This window comes from Numenius arquata, chromosome 9 (genome assembly GCF_964106895.1).
Source record: "Numenius arquata chromosome 9, bNumArq3.hap1.1, whole genome shotgun sequence".
Classification (NCBI taxonomy): domain Eukaryota; kingdom Metazoa; phylum Chordata; class Aves; order Charadriiformes; family Scolopacidae; genus Numenius; species Numenius arquata.
The window spans coordinates 55,270,883-55,289,538 of record NC_133584.1 but is presented as its reverse complement, the minus strand read 5'-3'; the positions used below and the strand labels follow the sequence as shown (position 1 = coordinate 55,289,538).

The following is an 18,656-nucleotide window of genomic DNA, read 5'->3' as shown; positions in this document are numbered from 1 at the left end:
TACCGTAAGCATTAAAAGTCCCTTTCTCGTGGCTCTTGGGTGTAGTATGGGTTAGTCAAGGCATTTGAATTTTGGTTTTCTGTAACGTATTTTGTAAAGCACAAGGCATCAGAGCCTGCTCAGCACTTGTCAGTAGTCCACGCTTAAAATTTCTTTCAGAGGACCAAACTATGAATTTGAACCATCCACAGCAAAGCTATATTTGAGCACCGGGATGTCTTTAAAAATAACAAAGCTCTTTCATTGCCTGTCTGTCTCTGTAGCTGCCAGGCTTTGCATGCGTTCTGCTTGCCTGGAGGTAGGCTACTGTTTAAAAACTGTGCCTGTGTGTCAGACGGTGACCTACAAAACAAGGCTAAAAAAAGACGATGTAAACAACTGCCTTTTTTTTTTTCCCAGTTGCTTTTTTCTTATCTAAAAACAGCTTTCCAGTCCCAAAACAAAGCAATTGAAATGAAATATTTTGAAAATGTATCTTAATTTTAATTTTAAATAGTGCTTATTAGGAAAACGCATTCAATTAATTTAAGACATTTTGCAAACTCTTCATAAATATGAAGAGCACAATTTTTACTCAGTCTTCTGGCACTGTTTCACACTGTAACCTATGCATGCCCCGCTTTTGTTTTTTCTCATCTGGGTGGTGAGGTGGAACTGATAAACATTCCATTAAATTTTGGAGTATTGCAGTGTAAATGACACACCAGGAATCCAAACACATAACTGAGCTTTGGAGTCATTATGTTCCCTAATTCCTGAACAGGTTTATTTCCAGTGCAAAAATGAGTTATTTTATGAATAATAAAGCCAACAAAACTTGGCATCTGACGAACTTCTATCCTTAGGACTGCTGTGCCACCACAAAATCCTCGTGTGTCTCAGCTGCCGCCTTTGACTGGCCAACTGGGATGGGAAAGTATCTGTACATCTAGAGTCGGGTGTCTGCTCTTCAGCCAGTCACCTCCTGTTAGAAGGAAGGGATAACTTAGTTTTCCATTACTCTGGGATGTCCTTAAGGACTCTTCTCTGTTCTACCCAGCATCATCTTTGAGACATGGGTCTTTTGACCAAAATTGGTTAAAGCTGCTCAATGATACGATGCCAGCGGGAATAGGACTGGTGGCAACTAGGTAAGAGAGGAAAAGACAGATGGACAGCAGGATTACATAAAAGTTTCCTTAGAAAGCCAGGCTAAAAGTTGCATCTTTATTTCATAAAAAGTTTAATATTTTCTTCTTCTGTTAGATGTGTAATGCCTGTTATTCTGTCTTACTGTGAGAAAGTTGATGAATGTCTTGCTGCTCTTCTGGTTTAATTGGCATAGGGCTAGTTTTGTGTTTTAGGTTTATTGCTGTAGTGATAGACGTGACAGTAAATTACTTTATTACTCTTCTTTTTGCCTGCTGTTTCTACAGCTTTGGTGGGTTTCTTTAAAGAGAAATCATAATCATTTGAACTTTTCCAAAGTTGTTTGTAGAGTTTTATAAGTGAAGTATGGATGGAATTGATAGGAATTTCCTTTTGCTTTATTGGTAATGTGTGAAATATTTCTATACAGGTAGAAGAAGGCTGGTGGAGTGGAACACTAAATGGCAAGGCAGGGTTGTTTCCTTCAAACTTTGTGAAAGAATTGGAATTGACGGATGATGGAGAAACACAGGACACTCTGGATGACACAGGTGGTATTCTGTTTGTTGTAATCCTTTGGCAAAGTCATTTTAGATCTCAAGTATAATTTGGAGTATTATCGGTATAGTACAACAAAAGTTGTAAAGAAGTCAAGCTTCCTAAGAACAGTAAGTATTTACTTTAATTCTAGAAAGTATTGATGCTGAGTAGGAAGATCCTGTCTTGCTCCCAATACAGTTCTAATAAAATTGCAGTCAGCGTCTTGATCTTGCAAATGTGTATTCTGCATTTTATCACTGAAAATGTTGTCATATTCAGGGTTGAGCTGCTTTTCACTGAATTTCACTGAATTTTTAGAGTTGGAAGGGACCATAAAGATCATCTAGTCCAACTCCCCTGCCGAAGCAGGATTGCCCAGAGCATGTCAGAGCATGTTACTCAGGACTGCATCCAGGCAGGTCTTGAAAATCTCCAAAGAAGGGGACTCCACAACCTCCCTGGGCAGCCTGTTCCAGGGCTCTGTCACCCTCACCGTAAAGAAGTTTCTTCTCATATTTGAGTGGAACCTCCTATGTTCCAGCTTTTTTTAGTACTGGATATAAAATTGTTCTTCCGTTTAATAGCTTTTTTCAGTCTTATTCTCACAGATATGAGTTCTCTAACATGGAAAACTTAAGTGTTTAACCATATCAGTTGAGAGTTAAAACTTGAATTAAATCAAAGCAGTATAGAGAGCCTCCACTTAAAATGAATCCCGGGAAGGAGGCCCTGTTTTTTTATTATGTTTTAACCTAATGATGAAATGTTTTTAAGGCAGTATTTATATTTAGCCATTCCATTGTGGCTAAATCTTTGCACAGGAGTTAGCAGGGCTCATTGAAAGAGCTTTAAACTAGATTTGAAGGGGGAAAGGGATAAAACCAGGGTCACTAGAGATAAGCCTGGGGGCAGCACGCCAGTGTTTGAGGGATGGTGTGCTACTGAGGTTCTTCGGTCTGGCATCTCAGTGGAGGTAGGTGATGGAGATCCATGCGGCAGCAAAGATGCAAGGGTTATTGATGTGTTAGAAAGCATGGGAGCTCCTGAGAATAGTCACGTAGGAATTAGGGCTCCTCCCCACAAAAAGGTGGCAGGATCAATAGCCCAACTGAAGTGCATCTACGCTAATGCATGCAAGCAAGGGCAACAAACAGGGGGAGCTGTAAGCCATTGTGCAGCAGGAAAATGATGTAGTCACCATCACAGAAACATGGCGGGATGGCTCACACAACTGGAGTGCTGCAATGGATGGCTATAAATTCTTCAGAAGGGCTAGGCCAGGAAGGAGAGGTGGTGGGGTAGCCCTGTACGTTAGGGAGCGTTTTGATTGTCTAGAGCTTAATGATAGGCTTGAGTGTTTATGCGTAAGAACTGGGGGGAAGGCCAACAAGACAGATATCACGATGGGGGTCTGTTATAGACCGCCCAACCAGGATGAAGGTGCAGACAGGCTGCCCAAGGAAGTGATTAAGTCACCATCCCTGGAGGCATTTAAAAGACATGTAGACGTGGTGCTGAGGGACATGGTTTAGTGGTGGACTTGGCAATGCTAGGTTAACAGTTGGACTCAATGATCTGAAAGGTTTTTTCCAGCCTAAATGACTCTGAGTCTAAAGGGCTCTCATTCTGTGTTATGGTTTAATCTAACAATAAAATGTTTTTATTAAATGTTTACATTTAGCCATTCCTTTGTGGCTGTGACTGTGTAGCTCAGGCAGAAGCAGATGGTCTGTCGCTGAACAGTAGTTGGGTGCTGAGGGGTCCCAGGCAGGTGCATGCTTTACAGGCCATTACTCTGTACCCTTAAAACTGCACTTCAGAGGCATTCTGTATATAAAGACCTGTTTGAAGGCTGGGGATTTGTGATGTGGTACTGCTGGAATGGGAGCGTTCTTTGGGAACAACATTTTAATGCGAGTTAATTGGTGCTTAAAGGCAGCTGTGTAATGTTCCAGGGAAAAAGTGATTATTTTTTTTTCCCTTGTAGTAATGTGTACCCTCATTTACAAGATGTTCAGTATTGATTGTTTCTAATAAGGGTTTGCCCAGAGATACAAAAGAAATGTCTGGCTTGGATTTTTTTTTTTTTAACTGTGGAAATAATTGCAGTAGCATAAAGCAAGAGTTGTTTGACTTGATTGGTCCCAAATAGCTCAATGGCTGTCTCCTTGGAGGTCAAGTTCCCTGAATTTAGTGGGGTCTGGTGAGATAAATTTACAAATGAGTATGTGTTGGGCTTAATTCCTGAATACTGAGATCAGTGGGACTGAACAGTAATTTGAAGTAATTGTATTTTCCATCAGTAACTAACAAGTTAGGATTTTTAGACCCTCGCACCCCCAGGGGTTGGTTATATTTAATGTTCGGTACTTTCATGGTCACGATCTTGAGTATCTGCTCATTCTTTCCTCACTCCTGGAAACACCAGTAAATACCCCATTCGCTGAGAGCTGCCGCCTTTCAAACATGCAACCTGGGCTTTTCTCGTGAATGAATTTCATGAATGAAATTTCTAGCTATCCTTTAATAACTAAGCGAAGACTAAGTTAGTTGAGGAAGGGTGAAAAACTGAAGTCAAGAGACTATGTAACTTCACAGTATTACCAAAACCCCTGAAATTTATGGTTAAGGGAAAAGGTTTTAATCTTTATTGCAATAAATTCCCAGGCATGCATACACTGGGAAGAACTTAACTAAAAGCCTAAAAGATGTGGAGGCTTTTCTGAATCTAGTTTATAAAAGCTGTCTATTTTTACCTTACTGTCTCTTGGAATTCTGCACATGGAAATAGTTTGCCCATGAATACTAGTTTGTAGGTTTTAACAGATAACACCTAAACTAAGTTATTATCTGTACTACATTTATTGGGGTTGGATAAATGTTGTCACTTAAAACAGAAAGATTAAAAGAATCAATGATTTATTCTTAAACAACCCCATATGATTTGAACGTTTAACTCTTTTAAAAAAGGTTTTAAGTGTTATCAGGTTAAAAAGCTATTTAAAGAAATTTGCAAAAACCTCTTTTTGGGTATTTTTGATAGTGCCTTTTGAGCATTAAGAAAATTTCACTTTGTTGTCTTGAGAGATATCACTCTACTACTGAAACACAGTTTTCTTTTTTTTTTCCTGTGGTAATGGTAGGACTCATTATGGACCTTTATTGATTATTACTTTCAGCAGCTATAGCTGTGCAAATGACAAGCTTTTAAATGTTGGACTAAAAGCACATCTTCAGAGACCGCGTAAGCAATGTTTCATAAAACTAATGGAAAACATAACATTGACATTAACAGACTGTAGAGCCTGAGTGAGAATTGAAATGGCAAGAAATATTAGTGACCTAATGACTTAGTTGCCAGCATATTCAATGCAATACTGGTGTCCTTTCAAATGGTCTTCTGTTAAATACACAGCTAAAATAAAAGTGAAGTATTACAGCTATGATAATGCCCCTAGAAAAGCTGTTTAGCAAGAGCAATGCACACAACTGTGTTACTTCCACTTTTTTTTTATTAAAACAACTTTTTCTTTCTGTTTTTTTTTTTTTTTTTTTTAACTTTCAGAGTCTGTTTTCAGTGGTCCTACCTCACCTGTGGTCTCTCCAGGAAATGGGGGTGAACCTGGATTTGGACCAGCACAGCCAAAGAAAGTCCGAGGTATTGGATTTGGAGATATCTTTAAAGAAGGCTCAGTGAAACTTAAGACAAGATTATCCAGCACTGAATCAGAAGATAAAAAGCAAGATAAGGTTTGTAGCAGTTCATATTGTTATTTTGGGGTTTCCTGAAACAATGACTTGCAAGATGTGGAATATGAAGACATAATATCTTACAGATATTGAATACACTGGCCATTTTAAAATGTCAGGCTCGAGGAATGTTCTCGTGTTCTCTCCGAGGGAATATGTTGCTCTTGGAGAAGACATGGCTCTGGGCAGACTTTATTGTGTCCTTTCAGTGTATATAAAGTGGGCTTATAAGAAAAATGGAGAGAAACTTTATACCGAGGTCTGTAGTGACAGGACAAGGCACCATGGTTTTAAACTGAAAGAGAGTAAATTTAGATTGGACATAAGGAAGAAATTCTTCATGATGAAGGTGGTGAGGCACTGGTACAGGTTGCCCATGGAAACTGGATGCCCCATCCCTGGAGGTGTTGAAGGCCAGGTTGGATGGGGCTTTGAGCAACCTGGTCTAGTGGGAGGTGTCCCTGCCCATGGCAGGAGGGCTGGACAAGATGATCTTTAAGGTCCCTTCCAACCCAAACCATTCTATGATTCTATGAAGGCACGTTGATTTTTCCTTGATTCTCTTCAGGCTTAGTCCCTTGCAGCAGGAGTCAGTTGGACCACTACATCTTCATGTGAATGCTGTTAGATGGGGGTTTCAGGACATAACTTTCAATTTGCTTTCTTGTCATGAGATTATTCATTCAAAAGTGTGTTTCCCTACTTTCTACCTTGTAACTTGGCAGTATAAAGAGCCTATCCAAAATATGTTCCATTAATGTCAAGTCTGCTCAGACATTTTGAAATGTGTAATTTGATTGTGTATAAACACTAAAATATTTTGGCTCTCTGTTTTGTTAGTTGGCTTGTCTGGAAGGTTGTTGTAGGCTGTTTCTCAGCAAGAGGTGAAATGAAGTGAGAAAACCATTTTGTGTAGCTTAAAGACAGTGAAATAAACAGTTGAGTTTAGCACTTAATATTCCGCTTATGCTTGTTGCTGAAGTCATCCCAAAGGCGGGCAGACTTAACAGAACAGCCTGGAGAGGCCTGGGAAGATACTTCTCATGAAGATCTTGTGAAAACAGAAGGTTTCTGTGGATTTGTGCTCAACTTGCTTTGAAATTAGATGGAGGGATGCTGAGAAGGGTATTCTCAGTCTTTCAGCCACTAAAGAAAAAAAGCTGTCGTCAGGAAACTCTAGAGAGGCTTTTTTCTGCTTGGGGAATTTGGAGACTGTTCAGCACAGGAAGGCTGAGCACTTTTGAGTCTGAAGTGCTCCAGAGTATATATGCTTCAGCAAGAGATTGTGAAATAGGTTTGAGCTGGTCCCAGCATCCTGCCTGGGCTCAGGCTATTTATACCTCACCTGCCTAAACTTCCTCTCATATTTCTAATTGCATCCCCTTTTGGAAGAGGGAAATGTAGAGAACTGTTTCCATGTTGGAATTGTTTAATGTGATAGGTGGGTTATTTTAGTGCTTCCTTCATATAGCATTCTGGAGCGAGTTAAATTGCATATGTACTCTGAGAATGTCCCCAAATGACCGTGGCTTCCTCTACGGTATGTCAGAGGTACCAGACACCAGCCCACAGGCATCGTCTGGTTTTAAGGAGAGTAAATTCAGTTCCTTTGACAGTAGAAGGTCCGTGAAGTTTAACTGTGCCTGAAAATGAACAGAGTAACTAAAGGCAATGGGATTTTTACCATCAGTAACACTATTAGGGCTGCTCAGGTAAGCACTGATGGTAAGATTATATTCTGTGTTGATAGCTCATAGAGCTGTGAGGAAGTGGATGCAGCTGAAGCTGTCTGAATATTTCTGGCAGCTTAGTCTCCTGGGGAAAAAAAAAAAATTAATATTGGAACAATTATTTTGGCTAGATGTTAACTCTGAAACTAGTTACTGTTTGCAATGCCTCTGTGTGTTGGGGGAAGCCTCTAGTGACATTTATGTGTTCTGGTTCTGTTCTGTACGAATCATTCAGAGTGAAGGGAAGCTGGGACAGGCTTTCATGTGCTCTTACATTTGTCTGAGTAGTTGAAAAATTGTTTGTTCAGCTGAGTTTGTGTATAGCTACTGAATATTCCTGCTTTATTCCAGTGCAAAGTAAAGGTGGTCAGTGAGTTAATTTCAGCAGAGCTGTTAAATAACTGCTTCTGTTCTGCGCTGGAGGAGGCAATTTTCAGGGTAATGGAACAGTAACTCTTGGGGACTGCTAGAATACCATTGCAGAAGTATATCTGGCAACGTCCTGTGCTGTGTCGTTAATCGGTATACAAAATTCTTATTGCAGTGGCTGTAATGAAGTAACTACAGTAAATTAAGTACTTAATGGGAAACCTCTTGGAGGTGGTCATTCACATCATCGCAACTACTGAAAACCTGAGTATGTCCTGTAGCCTAATAAAAAATAAAACTTGTAATGAATTTCTGTTAACAAAGTTCTCTTTCGTTCATATAGCCATCACCTAACCATCCCTCTGGAACAAAGCTAATTCATTTTCCCAGTACAACAAAACCTGAAAACTCATCAGAAGCAGCAAAATCAGAAGCTGAAAGTAAACCCAAAGGTAAGGCTGATGGAAACGTACTTCTATTACTTGGTACGTCTATTACCATCTATTGTCAATTTTTTTTTGTGTGTTAAAATCTTAAACTTTTGTGTATACTGGGTTTTTGTGTAATGTTCTGTACCTTTGAGGAGTTACACAAATGCAAAAGAGTCTGAAGGAGATTTTGCGTGTGTTACTGTGGAAAATGAATACCAACCATTTGTAGGGTTGTCTCCTGGACCAAAATAAGGTTAGATTATGAAGTTTAATTGCAGCAGACCCCTTGAATTAATTTGCTACGTTAACATGCTCAAACTGACTGACTTTCTGCCTATCTTTTAGTGTTCAGCTGGGGTGTTGAAAATCTGTTGCTGTGGAACAGTCCCCTAACTCAGTTTCTGTCCCTAGATTATAGAAGTTACTTTCTAGACTCAGGATTTACTGTGGAGTTCCCAGTGTGCTCTCATAACTGTAGGCTAAGCTTCTTGCATCAGCAAACTGGTGCTTATGTTTTGTTGAAGTCTCTTCCTTAGATAACCCAGTTCCATTCTGGTTCTGTTTATAATAACTTCTTTTTTATTTTTCTTATCTCTAAGAATTTATGACTTCATTTAACTACCAAATTGCTTCGTTTTATCTAGAGAGATATTTTTAAGCCAATCCAACACATCTTGTGGGATTGCCAGCCCCATATGAAAAATTAACTTCAGTTATGTGATGTGTAGACAGCTCGTTTCACCTGGTTCCAGAGCGGATGTTTTTTCTATTTCTGTATTGTAATTTCAAGTTTATTTTTGTTTTATGTGGAAATACCTTATTTTGGTGCAAGTGGGCTGTTTTACATGGAGCACATAATTTGCAGAAATAAGAAAACTGCAAGAAACAATTGTCTTCTTGTCTGTATTCAGGAGTCTGGCACAACAGGGCGATAGAAATGTCAGGTTTGTTAGTCAGAGCCCTGGTTTATCTGTACCTATAGAATTATATAGGGCATCCATGCCATTTTAGCCGTTTTTTGGCTTTATTGCATTGAATAGCTATAAATAGCATTACCATGTTTACAAAGAGCTGATACTGTCAAGAAATGTTTGGTTTAGTGGCTTGATGGTAGTTAATACTTAAGTTTTCCCATTGCAAAGAATATATCAAATGTGTACAATGCATTTGATGGAAGCTGATGCTTGCTTGCATCTTTGAAATCTTTACTAAACTTCAAAATTAGGATAATCTTGGGATCTTGCTTTTGAACCATTTCAGAGCTATTGCTGTAAGAACCAGCAACAGTGCGCAAGCCCTGTGCACTGGGAAATTTGGCTTGTTCTGAAATGTTGCATAAAAATTAACCCAAGTCTGCCTTAAAAAATATGAACGTTCAGTGCTGAGCAGTCAGAACATCCAGTATTTAGCTTTTTTCATAATTTCAGGTGCATCTCATGCTAAAAGCAAAAAATGGGACCAGTCCAGTAGCCATGCTGAGTCTCTGCTCCCCAGGGAAACAAATACATCAGAGAGGAACTTAAGTGTGGTGGTAACAGATGCTGTAGGAGAATATCAGTAGGTAATACCTATAGACACCGTTTTAAGAACTTAAAACCTTTGGAAGAAACCTTAGTTTTCTTTTTTAGTGTTTTTATTTTAATACAGACCATATTAGAGTTTATGTATATCATCCTCAGTTTTGAGAGAGCAAGTTTATTTTAAACTGTGTGCAGTATGTTAGCAAATAAACAGATCTCTAAAATGTTTAGACTAGTGTGGTTTATTTTGGTGTGGCTCTTCTATTTCTGGGAAGCTTGTTTTGGCCTCCGGTGCAAGTATGTAAAAATATTTTGTTTAAAAAATAAAATAATCACAATTTGAATCCTCTTTCCCCCCATTATGTTAGAATACAGCATCTGTGATTCCTGCTACTGTGGTGTTAGTCCCAAGTCTTTGGAAAAGATTCAGTTTTAAAATACATTTTATTAAAAATATGTACTGAAGTTCAGATTTACTGTTTTGTAAATACCATCTTAAATGGAAAGTTAAACTGGACTCTTTCTTTGTCTTAACTCCTGGCAGAATATCAGGCTCCCAAAAGGAGATGCTGAAGTGGGAAATTGTTCATATTCTTAATGTACTGGGCTGGGTTTCTCGGACGGTGCTGACTGGGGTTCGCAGCCTGGCACGTATCGGGATGGTGGCAGCCTGCAGGGTGCAATGCTCCCTGTCCCCAGCCTACCTGGCAGCTGGAGCAGAGCGAAAGCTTCCTGTTCTGGCACTGTTTTCTGTCTGTTGTGGGACTTGGTGTATGTGAGGAGGGGAGAAGTGCTTGGAGAAGGAGAGAAAAGAAGGATTGAGTAGTTCAGCTGTACTGGCCCAATCCCCAGGCAGTAAAGGAATGCATGTATTTTTACAGAATCAAGACATATAGAAATGTGTTACACTTATTCTTTACTAATTAGTAAAATGCCCAAATTTGATAGATATTTGTAGTATACATGTTGAATTATCTTATTTTTTTAGAGTCAGTGTGCTTTTTTTGGACTTTGATTTGAACGTTCATCTCTGACATGGCTCTGCTTATGTTTCCGTAGTTCTTCACAAACCACCATAATCTATAGTTGAGCAGTTTTGATTATTAGACAAGGCAATAAAATAATGCAAGTTCTTGTACCTGGGATTACTCATGTCGTGAGTAATTGCATATCTGTGTATAATTATATAGATCTATCTCTTCAGCTTGGCATACTTTTGGGTTTTAACATAGTGGTTGGCACTGACCGAGGTAAATTTTTATTTAAGAATACAATTTGTACATTTTTCTAACTAAAGATTTATATCTGGATCAAACAAAATCCAACAACAATAAAAAAAGATTCAACTGCAGCTAACTCATTTATTTTCTTACCATCCAGCCAAAGGCAGTCATTAAGACTTGCAGTGGATCCTACTGACGATGTTGTGCTGCTCTCGGACTGGGGGTTGATGCAGCTGCTCCTCTGTGTGTGTTGTCAGCGCCAAATACCTGATCGGTCATGGCAATACATCAGAGTCCTTTTTGTTTGCTTCCTCTTCCTTAATCTGTCAGATAGGGAAATCCAGACTTTCTATCTGCTAAATTATTTTGAATGTGCTGGGTTAAAAAAGATGGGGAAAAAAAAAAATAAATATGCTTTGCAATCAAGACTTTTATACTAATGTATTTTGGCCTTTCTCATGTTGTTTTTGTTCTAGCGTGGGAAAGGAAAACAAACCCTCCTGCTTCTTCACCTGAAATCATTATCACAATTTTAAATGGGTTAGTTATTGAATTGTACCAAATGGAAAGAAAGGAATTATTCTTTCTGCTTTTGCAGAAGAGGCTGTGACTGTCTGAACTGATCACTCAGATGAGCTCTGGTTTCAGGTGCTTAGCCAAGGAATTCCTTTGCTTCAGTTACTTGATTTCACTGCAGAGTTTCAGCAAAAGTGCTGCTTGGGTATTTGAAGTTTCTGTAATTGTACAGAAGTGTTAATAAGGGATCCTTGAAACAACTGTATGTATTTAATTAGGATTGCAAATTTGAAATTTGGATCAATTCTGAGAACAGATAGTGTAAACTCTCAATGAAAAGCTTGAAATCATTTTTTGTCTAAAAGTAGCTCAAAATGGAATATATAACGCTATGGGGAGAGCTCGATAGGCTGTTACAAGTTTAACTGAGTAGGCTTCTCTCCCTTGGAAGTCAGAGTACTTGAATTAAGTTGCTGTTGTGGAAAAAGTGTGTTAGAGCTTGAACTACTCACTTCACAAAGATTTATCTCCATTGCTCTGTACATCCGTAATATTTTTCTTGCAATATGAATTACATAGTGAACCTTTGTAAAGCAGTCTCAGATGGCTGATCTAGAAGGGAAGTATGATTATAGTGTTAATTTCTGAGCTATCCTTTCAGACAGCCTAAGTGAGCTGGTATTATGTTCGTTACTAGCCATGGTATACAAATGTAGTTAATTGTGCTGCTTTGTTTCAGCCAAGGAATATTGCAGGACGATATTTTCCTATGAAGGCTCAAATGATGAACTCAGCTTTAAAGAAGGGGAGATCATTCAAATAATCAGTAAGGTAAGAAATTTGGTCTACTTTAACCATTTTCATAGCTTTTGTGGGTTTTGTACCGGTAGGTAATGTGTAAAATGGGAAAGCAAGAGAGTCTGATTAAATACTCCTGGAGACATATTTGTCTCGTGTGAGAGTCAATTTTTTTTCTCCCGCACTTGGAGATATTTAAAGATCATTCCAGAGTAGGAAGTTACCTTAGATTCCAGTCAGATCAGTGTATACACCCAGGACCAAATGCCTTTTCAGTGAGGAAATTGGAAAAGCTTTGCAAGTAGCCCTTTCACCTTCAGAACTTGTACTTTTTCCTCTGGTGATATTTCAGGCTAACCTAGACGTGGTGGTTGGAAAGTATTATTGTGTCAAAAGATAAGGAATTAATATCTGTACTTAGTGATTATGATGTAGGTATTATGAAGAAAACTGAGCAAATGTTTTAAGTAGGAGAATGAAGTCCAGGTGTTAGAGATACTTGCTATTTCAGAGTAACCATACAGAAGTTAATGAAATTGGACTCTGTAGTACTTAGTTGAAAGGGTGACAGAGGGAGAAAATTAAACTTTAGCAAACTTTTTTCAGCACTAATTATCTGTTCGGGTCTTTTTCCTGCTGATCCCTCCTTTAGGTTAATGTGGGGTGGGATTTTTTTTCTTAAATTTATTTTATTTTACATTTTATTTTTTTCCCCTCGCCTTTATCTGTTCTGCATCTCAGCTGAACTGAGTGCTGAACTGTCCTTGTTGTGTACTGAACTTCGGGATGAACTACTTGGTGCAGCTGACGGTGGGACATGTCAGCAGTAATCCACTTGGATTTATATGCAGGAGTGACATCTGCAGTATGTTGGATCTGAGACACAGAGGAAAGCTGTTATTTATGCTGCTAAAATATTCAAATAACATCATACTTTCTGTTCTGGACAGACTGAGGCCTCAATCCAGTAAGATCATGTAATGGATTTCTGTGCCACTGATTTAATTCTCCATATTTTTTTTTTTCCTTATGTCTTAATGTGGCTATTTTCCCTCAGTAGGGTATATCTCTTGCTGCTTCACCCTTTTCAGACCAGTGGACCTGATCAATCACATCAGAATCACTTTTATTTAGTTGAATTGTGTGTTACTCCAATTGCACTTGAAGTATTTACTGAATAAGCTATTGGTCAAGGAAGTTGAGAATATTGAATATTGTACATTGGGTCATAACTGGGTTTATGTACTTTCCTTCCCTTTGCAGATCTTATCCTTATGCCCTTAAGTATGTTGTAATATAATTAGATCCTGTTTTTTAGAAAACAAACAAAAAGTGACCAAACCTGATCTGATCTGCAGCTGTTTCCCTTTCCGAAGGTGGCCAAAGTATTCCTCATAAATGCGGTATTTCAGACAAGCGATTATTTTATATTGTGGGTAAAAGCAAAAAAGTTGTTCTTGTAACTGTATCTGTTCCGGGGAAAAGGTAAATATTGATTGAAATGTCCTGTTGTTTATTTTAGGACACTGGAGAGCCAGGCTGGTGGAAAGGAGAACTCAATGGTAAAGAAGGAGTCTTCCCAGATAATTTTGCAGTTCAAATACAAGAGTCTGATAAAGACTTCCCTGTAAGTTCTTACATGTATCGTTTAGTATCACAAAAAAGTATTGATGGAAATGCAAGGAATAAAAGACTTCACATCTCATCGTGCTGCTTAAAATATTATTACAATTGTGCTAGTTTTTAACTTTATCTTGAATTAGCTCTATCAAAGAAGAAAGGTGTAAAGGTTAAACTGATTACTGAATTAAACCCTTAGTGTTTTGAAAGGAGATAAGCAGTCGATCTCTTCTATCTGTAGTCCTGTAAGTAACTATAATTGCAAAATGCTGAGGGAACCCTGTGGGACCAACTGGGATTTTTCCGTGTTAAGACTTGCCAGTAGGTTGCAGTGCATGAAGGATGACCTTTAGGTGGGATGTAGAAATATTTTTTCGCCATCTAATGTGCTAACTTGTAGAATTTTGTGTTTTCATGTGGTATTCCTTGGTCTTGTAATTACGTTTTGGGTTTTCTTTTGTGGTGGTGTTTTTTTTTTTTATTTATTTGTGGATATTAGTGTGATGTTTTGGTTCTGGACCAGATTATGTAGCAAAGATGGTTGTGTCAATTCACAAATGTATGTCAACCCTAGATGGGACAGACTCAGTTCCATGACATCTAAATGTTGAAGCCTGTATTTCAGCAGAACGGTTTCATAGTAATTTAGTGCCATTTGGTCTGGAATTTGGAGACGTTCTCAGAGGATTGCTAGATACAACCTGACAGTTATTAATTTAGCATTTAACCTCAGGTACTTATCGTACACAGAAAGTCTAGTTATCCCAGTCAGCGTTTTCTTTTCAAATTCATTCTCAGCTTTGCAAGGGTGGCATAAATGCTGTACTGTACAGCTGACTTGGTTTGAGGGGTGGGTGGGTAGTATCGCTGTTCCACGATACAGATTTGCTCCATTGAAAGAGAGGAAAAAAGCAATTCTTCTGCCATAAACGATGTTTCCTGTAGACAGACCTTGCTTTGATCCTTTATTCTACCTTGTGTAGTGTGCCTGAGTACAGGGATTCACCTTGCACTGAGCAGCTTTTGAAGTTCAAGGGGCTGAATGGCCGATTATTGTAATCGGCTATTTGATATCAACGTAATAAAAACACAGATCAGAATCACAGAATGGCAAGTGGGTGCTGAACTCTCAGTATAGTTGCTTTTGATAGAGGCAGCGGTGCTGCGCAGCTGGGTAATGCATTTGCTTTTTTGGGAAAGAAAGAAAATACGGTCTTGTTACTTAAGTTCACCAGCTTTTGTGTTCTCTAAAACTAGAGAAAGAAATGTAAGATGGGGTTTCATGCTTACGTAATTACATTTCACTTGTCAGAATAAAATCTTTCTGCATTAAGGGCTTATTCAATAGCGGTGGGGGCGCAGAAGTGAAATCCATCCATAGCAACTGTTTCAAAACTACCCACTACGAGGCACTTCTGAAGGGGCTGTCTTAGACTCAGCCTATATGATTTCAGTAGTGTTTGTGTAAAGAACAAGTGTTTTTTGTAGGCTTTCGTGATTGTTTTATCAGTGAGTCTTGTCCTTCGTACAACCACAAAGAGGCCTCTTTTCAAGCATTTTCATGAATCGGTTTCTGAGGGCGAGGCAGCTCGAGATGTCTGTCCTGAGAGGTGCCAGTGCTCCTTTAGCAGGAGAGAGATTCAAATTCCGTTTTACCAGCTTAAGTAATGAGTGGCTGCATTTTAAAATAGAGTTTTCAGTGTTCAAACTGTGGCACTGTAATACTTTGTAAACTTTTAATGGCTAGAGTAGTTTGTGCATCTTTTCCCACTTACATTCCTTGAGCTTCCTGTATATTTATATATATATATATAAAAGGAAGCTCAAAACAATGTTTTTCATGTAACTGCAGTGTTAACGTTGCAAACACTGCTGTTTTGTTGTAATTTAGAAGTCAATTAATTGAAATAGGTCTTACGATATTTAGTTTAGAGCCTTTTTTCTTCTTTCAGTGAAAGTGACCATTTTTGGTTCAAAACTTTACCCGATTACTCCTTTAAACTCGCATTGTATTAACCCAAATTGAGGTTTACATATTGAAATTAAAATGGCTGCAATCAGAGCAATTCTTTGGACTAGAAAAGAGGCATTTCTTAATTTTTAGTTCTTTGTACCTCTGCGGCTTATGCCTGTTGCTAAAGCACTGATCTAAGGTTTAAGAATCCTGCATTTTGTTCCTGTTTTTGCACCTGCTTGTCTGGGAGATATTAGAGGAATTATTCCAGTTCTCTGTGTTTTCTGTCTGCGAATTGATTGCCTTCTTTGTGAAATACTTTGAAATCAGTTAGTAAACAAGCTAGACATTACAGGGTGCATAACAAACCACAAATAAGTCTGTCTTTGATAGAGAATATCTGTCTGTCCTGACTTTGTTTTTTTTTTTTTAATTGCGTTTTGCAGAAGCCAAAGAAACCTCCACCTCCAGTAAAAACTCCAGGTATGTAGTGTACGTATGGCGGTACGTGTCCGAGGAGATATTAAATTTCAGAAGTAGTGCATGACTTCAAAAGAAGATTCAGAAGTAGCTTTGAGTTTCCTAGTAATGCAGGCACCCCTAGTCACAGCTTGAGGCTACTTTCTATGCTTTATGTATTACACTGCTGCTATATATTTTGCAAAATTATGATGGAGCCTACTTTGGAAACATTTTAATACAGGCCTACAGTTTGCTGGACTCAGATGAGTGTTTATAAATGGTGTTACACTCCTTGCAAAGGAGAAAATATAAACACAAATTGGTGTATGTCATATTTTTAGTTAGTGACTAAGATAATTAAAGCTTTTTGAGAAACGTCTATGGTTTGTTTCTTGCATTCAGCTCCAAAGCCTGAATTGCCAACTGGAGAGAAGAAATTCCCTTCTTTGAGGCCCGAAGAAAAAGGTGAGACGGGTTTTCTTCACAGTGAACTTCAGACTCTGCTCATGTAAACGAGATACAGTTTTTAGCTTGGCTGCTCTGTGCAACAGATCCCTATTCAGAAGATATCATACAGATTCTCTTGATACCATCTGTGAAGTTCTCGTGTCTGTGGTGTTGCGGAAATGTGTTTAGAGTGATTAGAGGAACTACTACGCTTTCATGAAAGGTGTATTTCTTGTTATTGCCTTGCATTCTGAAAAATGTCTATTGCACTGCATAATGATATAGTTACTACTTACTTAAGTTTAGTTCTGTGATAGTAACTGAAGCTTTAAATAGTAAGTTACTAGAAATGAAAGCATTTGCTGCTGTTTCTGAAAGTTTTGGATGAAATCTCTGATAGAAAAAGAAAAGAAAGAAATACACAGAATTGTTGCAGCACTCCTTGGAAAGACATTACAGTCACAATGCTCAGAAACTGAGTTTTCTTGTCCTGTTAATTCTTGCTATATTCCATGTTTTCTGGTTCCACAGAATTTGGAGGTGATTACCACTTTATTCTTAAAATATAAAGGACACCTTTTTTAGTAGAAAAGCTACTATCATCATAGAACAGTATTTTATATTTGAAAAACTTGCCAAGTCAAACTGTTTTGGTTGTGTTAAAAGTCAGAAGCTTAAACAGGCATGCAGTGGTTGGATCTTAAAGAAGAAATTCTGATGTTATTGCAGCTTAACCATGTTAGAAAAACATTCTCTGTGGATGGTGAGCTGTGGCTGACCACGGCTGAGCAGCATTTGGATACGGAAGCCTGCTCCATGGGTTTCCTGGCCTCCCTTGGGTAGTTTCTATAACCCACATTTTAAACAAAGCAAGTTCTCAGGTGTTTCATGTGAAGAATACTTATTAAAATCAGCTGTTTCCTCTTCATGCAGGCAAACAAATTATTTTTTTCTGTTGGAACAGTATCTTCAGGTGTGAATTGAGATCAACTGTATGATTCTGGAAATTTTGATCTCTTGGCTCTTTATAAGTTTTAAGTTTATTTAAACTGAAGTAAGTTTAATTTTAGACTAGTTCTGTTTGTACTATGATCCTAACCTTTGCATAGTTGAGTTCAACTGTTTGTGGCTGAATATAGGAAGTGACACCATCCCAAATGCTTAGGAACTTGAAAGCTTCTGAAAAAATTAAGTAAGGTGGAGAACTGCCCTTTACTGTGGTACAGGAAACGATGGAGGAAAAGTTTGTCTGGTGTTCGGTTGAAGGTCAGGTCTTAAAAGTTACTTATTTAGATAGCAGCAGTGTTTTCTAGAAGAAGTGCCCTTCTATCAGTGCAGTTTTACTTGTGGAAAAATAACCGTGTTGATACTAGTGATCAAATTAATTAAGTATGAAATTGTACAGTAATTAGTTTTCAAAAAGAATTTTAATCGAGCAGCTCTAATCATAAGCTATCAAACCGTGTAATTTTTTAATGCCTATTGGGAGACTGATAAACCTGCCTTTACTTGCAATCAAAAATTGATGAAAAGTTAAAAGCACTACTTCTGTAAGTATTTCCGTAGAAATAGTGAAGGACACTTAGTGGTGTCATGTAGAAATTCTTGTCCGGTATAAATGGCTTCAGATCAGTATTTTTACTTCCATTATTAAACTGTTCATTTTCAGCCAATGCTGATCTTTTTCATTGTGGAGCAAAATTCGACTAAGAGGCATGCCACTTTTTCCAGCAGAATTGTCGGATTTCTGTGCTCATAGTGAATCTTGACCTTTTGGTATTAAAAACCCTCCGCAGCTAAGTGGAGAAAGTTAATGTTCAGATTTTGAGTGGGAGTAATTGAAGGGAAAACCAACAGATGGTAATTTAGGAATATGATTTGATGATGAAATTTTTTCTGCCCTGTTAATGAACTCACTTATTCTTAAAAACAGAAGGCGTAATTCTCAACTTGTGTTCAGCATAGCTAAAATGAAGTAAATGATCTTCAATAACACTAACTGGTATTGGGCATTTGAAATTTAAATCTTGCCTATAGGATCAGTAGGCGGAAGCAGCCACCACTGATAACAGCCTGTTTTACACAGGACACTCAGCACCATCATGTGGCAAAATCCTTCTACTACCTCAGTAATTTGTGGGTTTTTTTATTCAATACTGAGACTGGGA

The 18,656-nt window shown here is 38.2% G+C and overlaps 1 protein-coding gene across 1 annotated transcript in view; it reads left to right on the top strand.

The window, feature by feature from the left end:
- Positions 1–18,656, top strand: part of CD2AP (CD2 associated protein) — an 81,405-nt gene that overhangs the window by 48,474 nt on the left and 14,275 nt on the right. Inside the window, exons 5-11 of the mRNA XM_074153171.1 lie at positions 1,559–1,679; positions 5,234–5,418; positions 7,861–7,969; positions 11,947–12,038; positions 13,528–13,632; positions 16,026–16,062; positions 16,444–16,506. Of these exons, the coding sequence (XP_074009272.1) occupies positions 1,559–1,679; positions 5,234–5,418; positions 7,861–7,969; positions 11,947–12,038; positions 13,528–13,632; positions 16,026–16,062; positions 16,444–16,506 (712 nt within the window). The remainder of the gene's footprint in view (positions 1–1,558; positions 1,680–5,233; positions 5,419–7,860; positions 7,970–11,946; positions 12,039–13,527; positions 13,633–16,025; positions 16,063–16,443; positions 16,507–18,656) is intronic.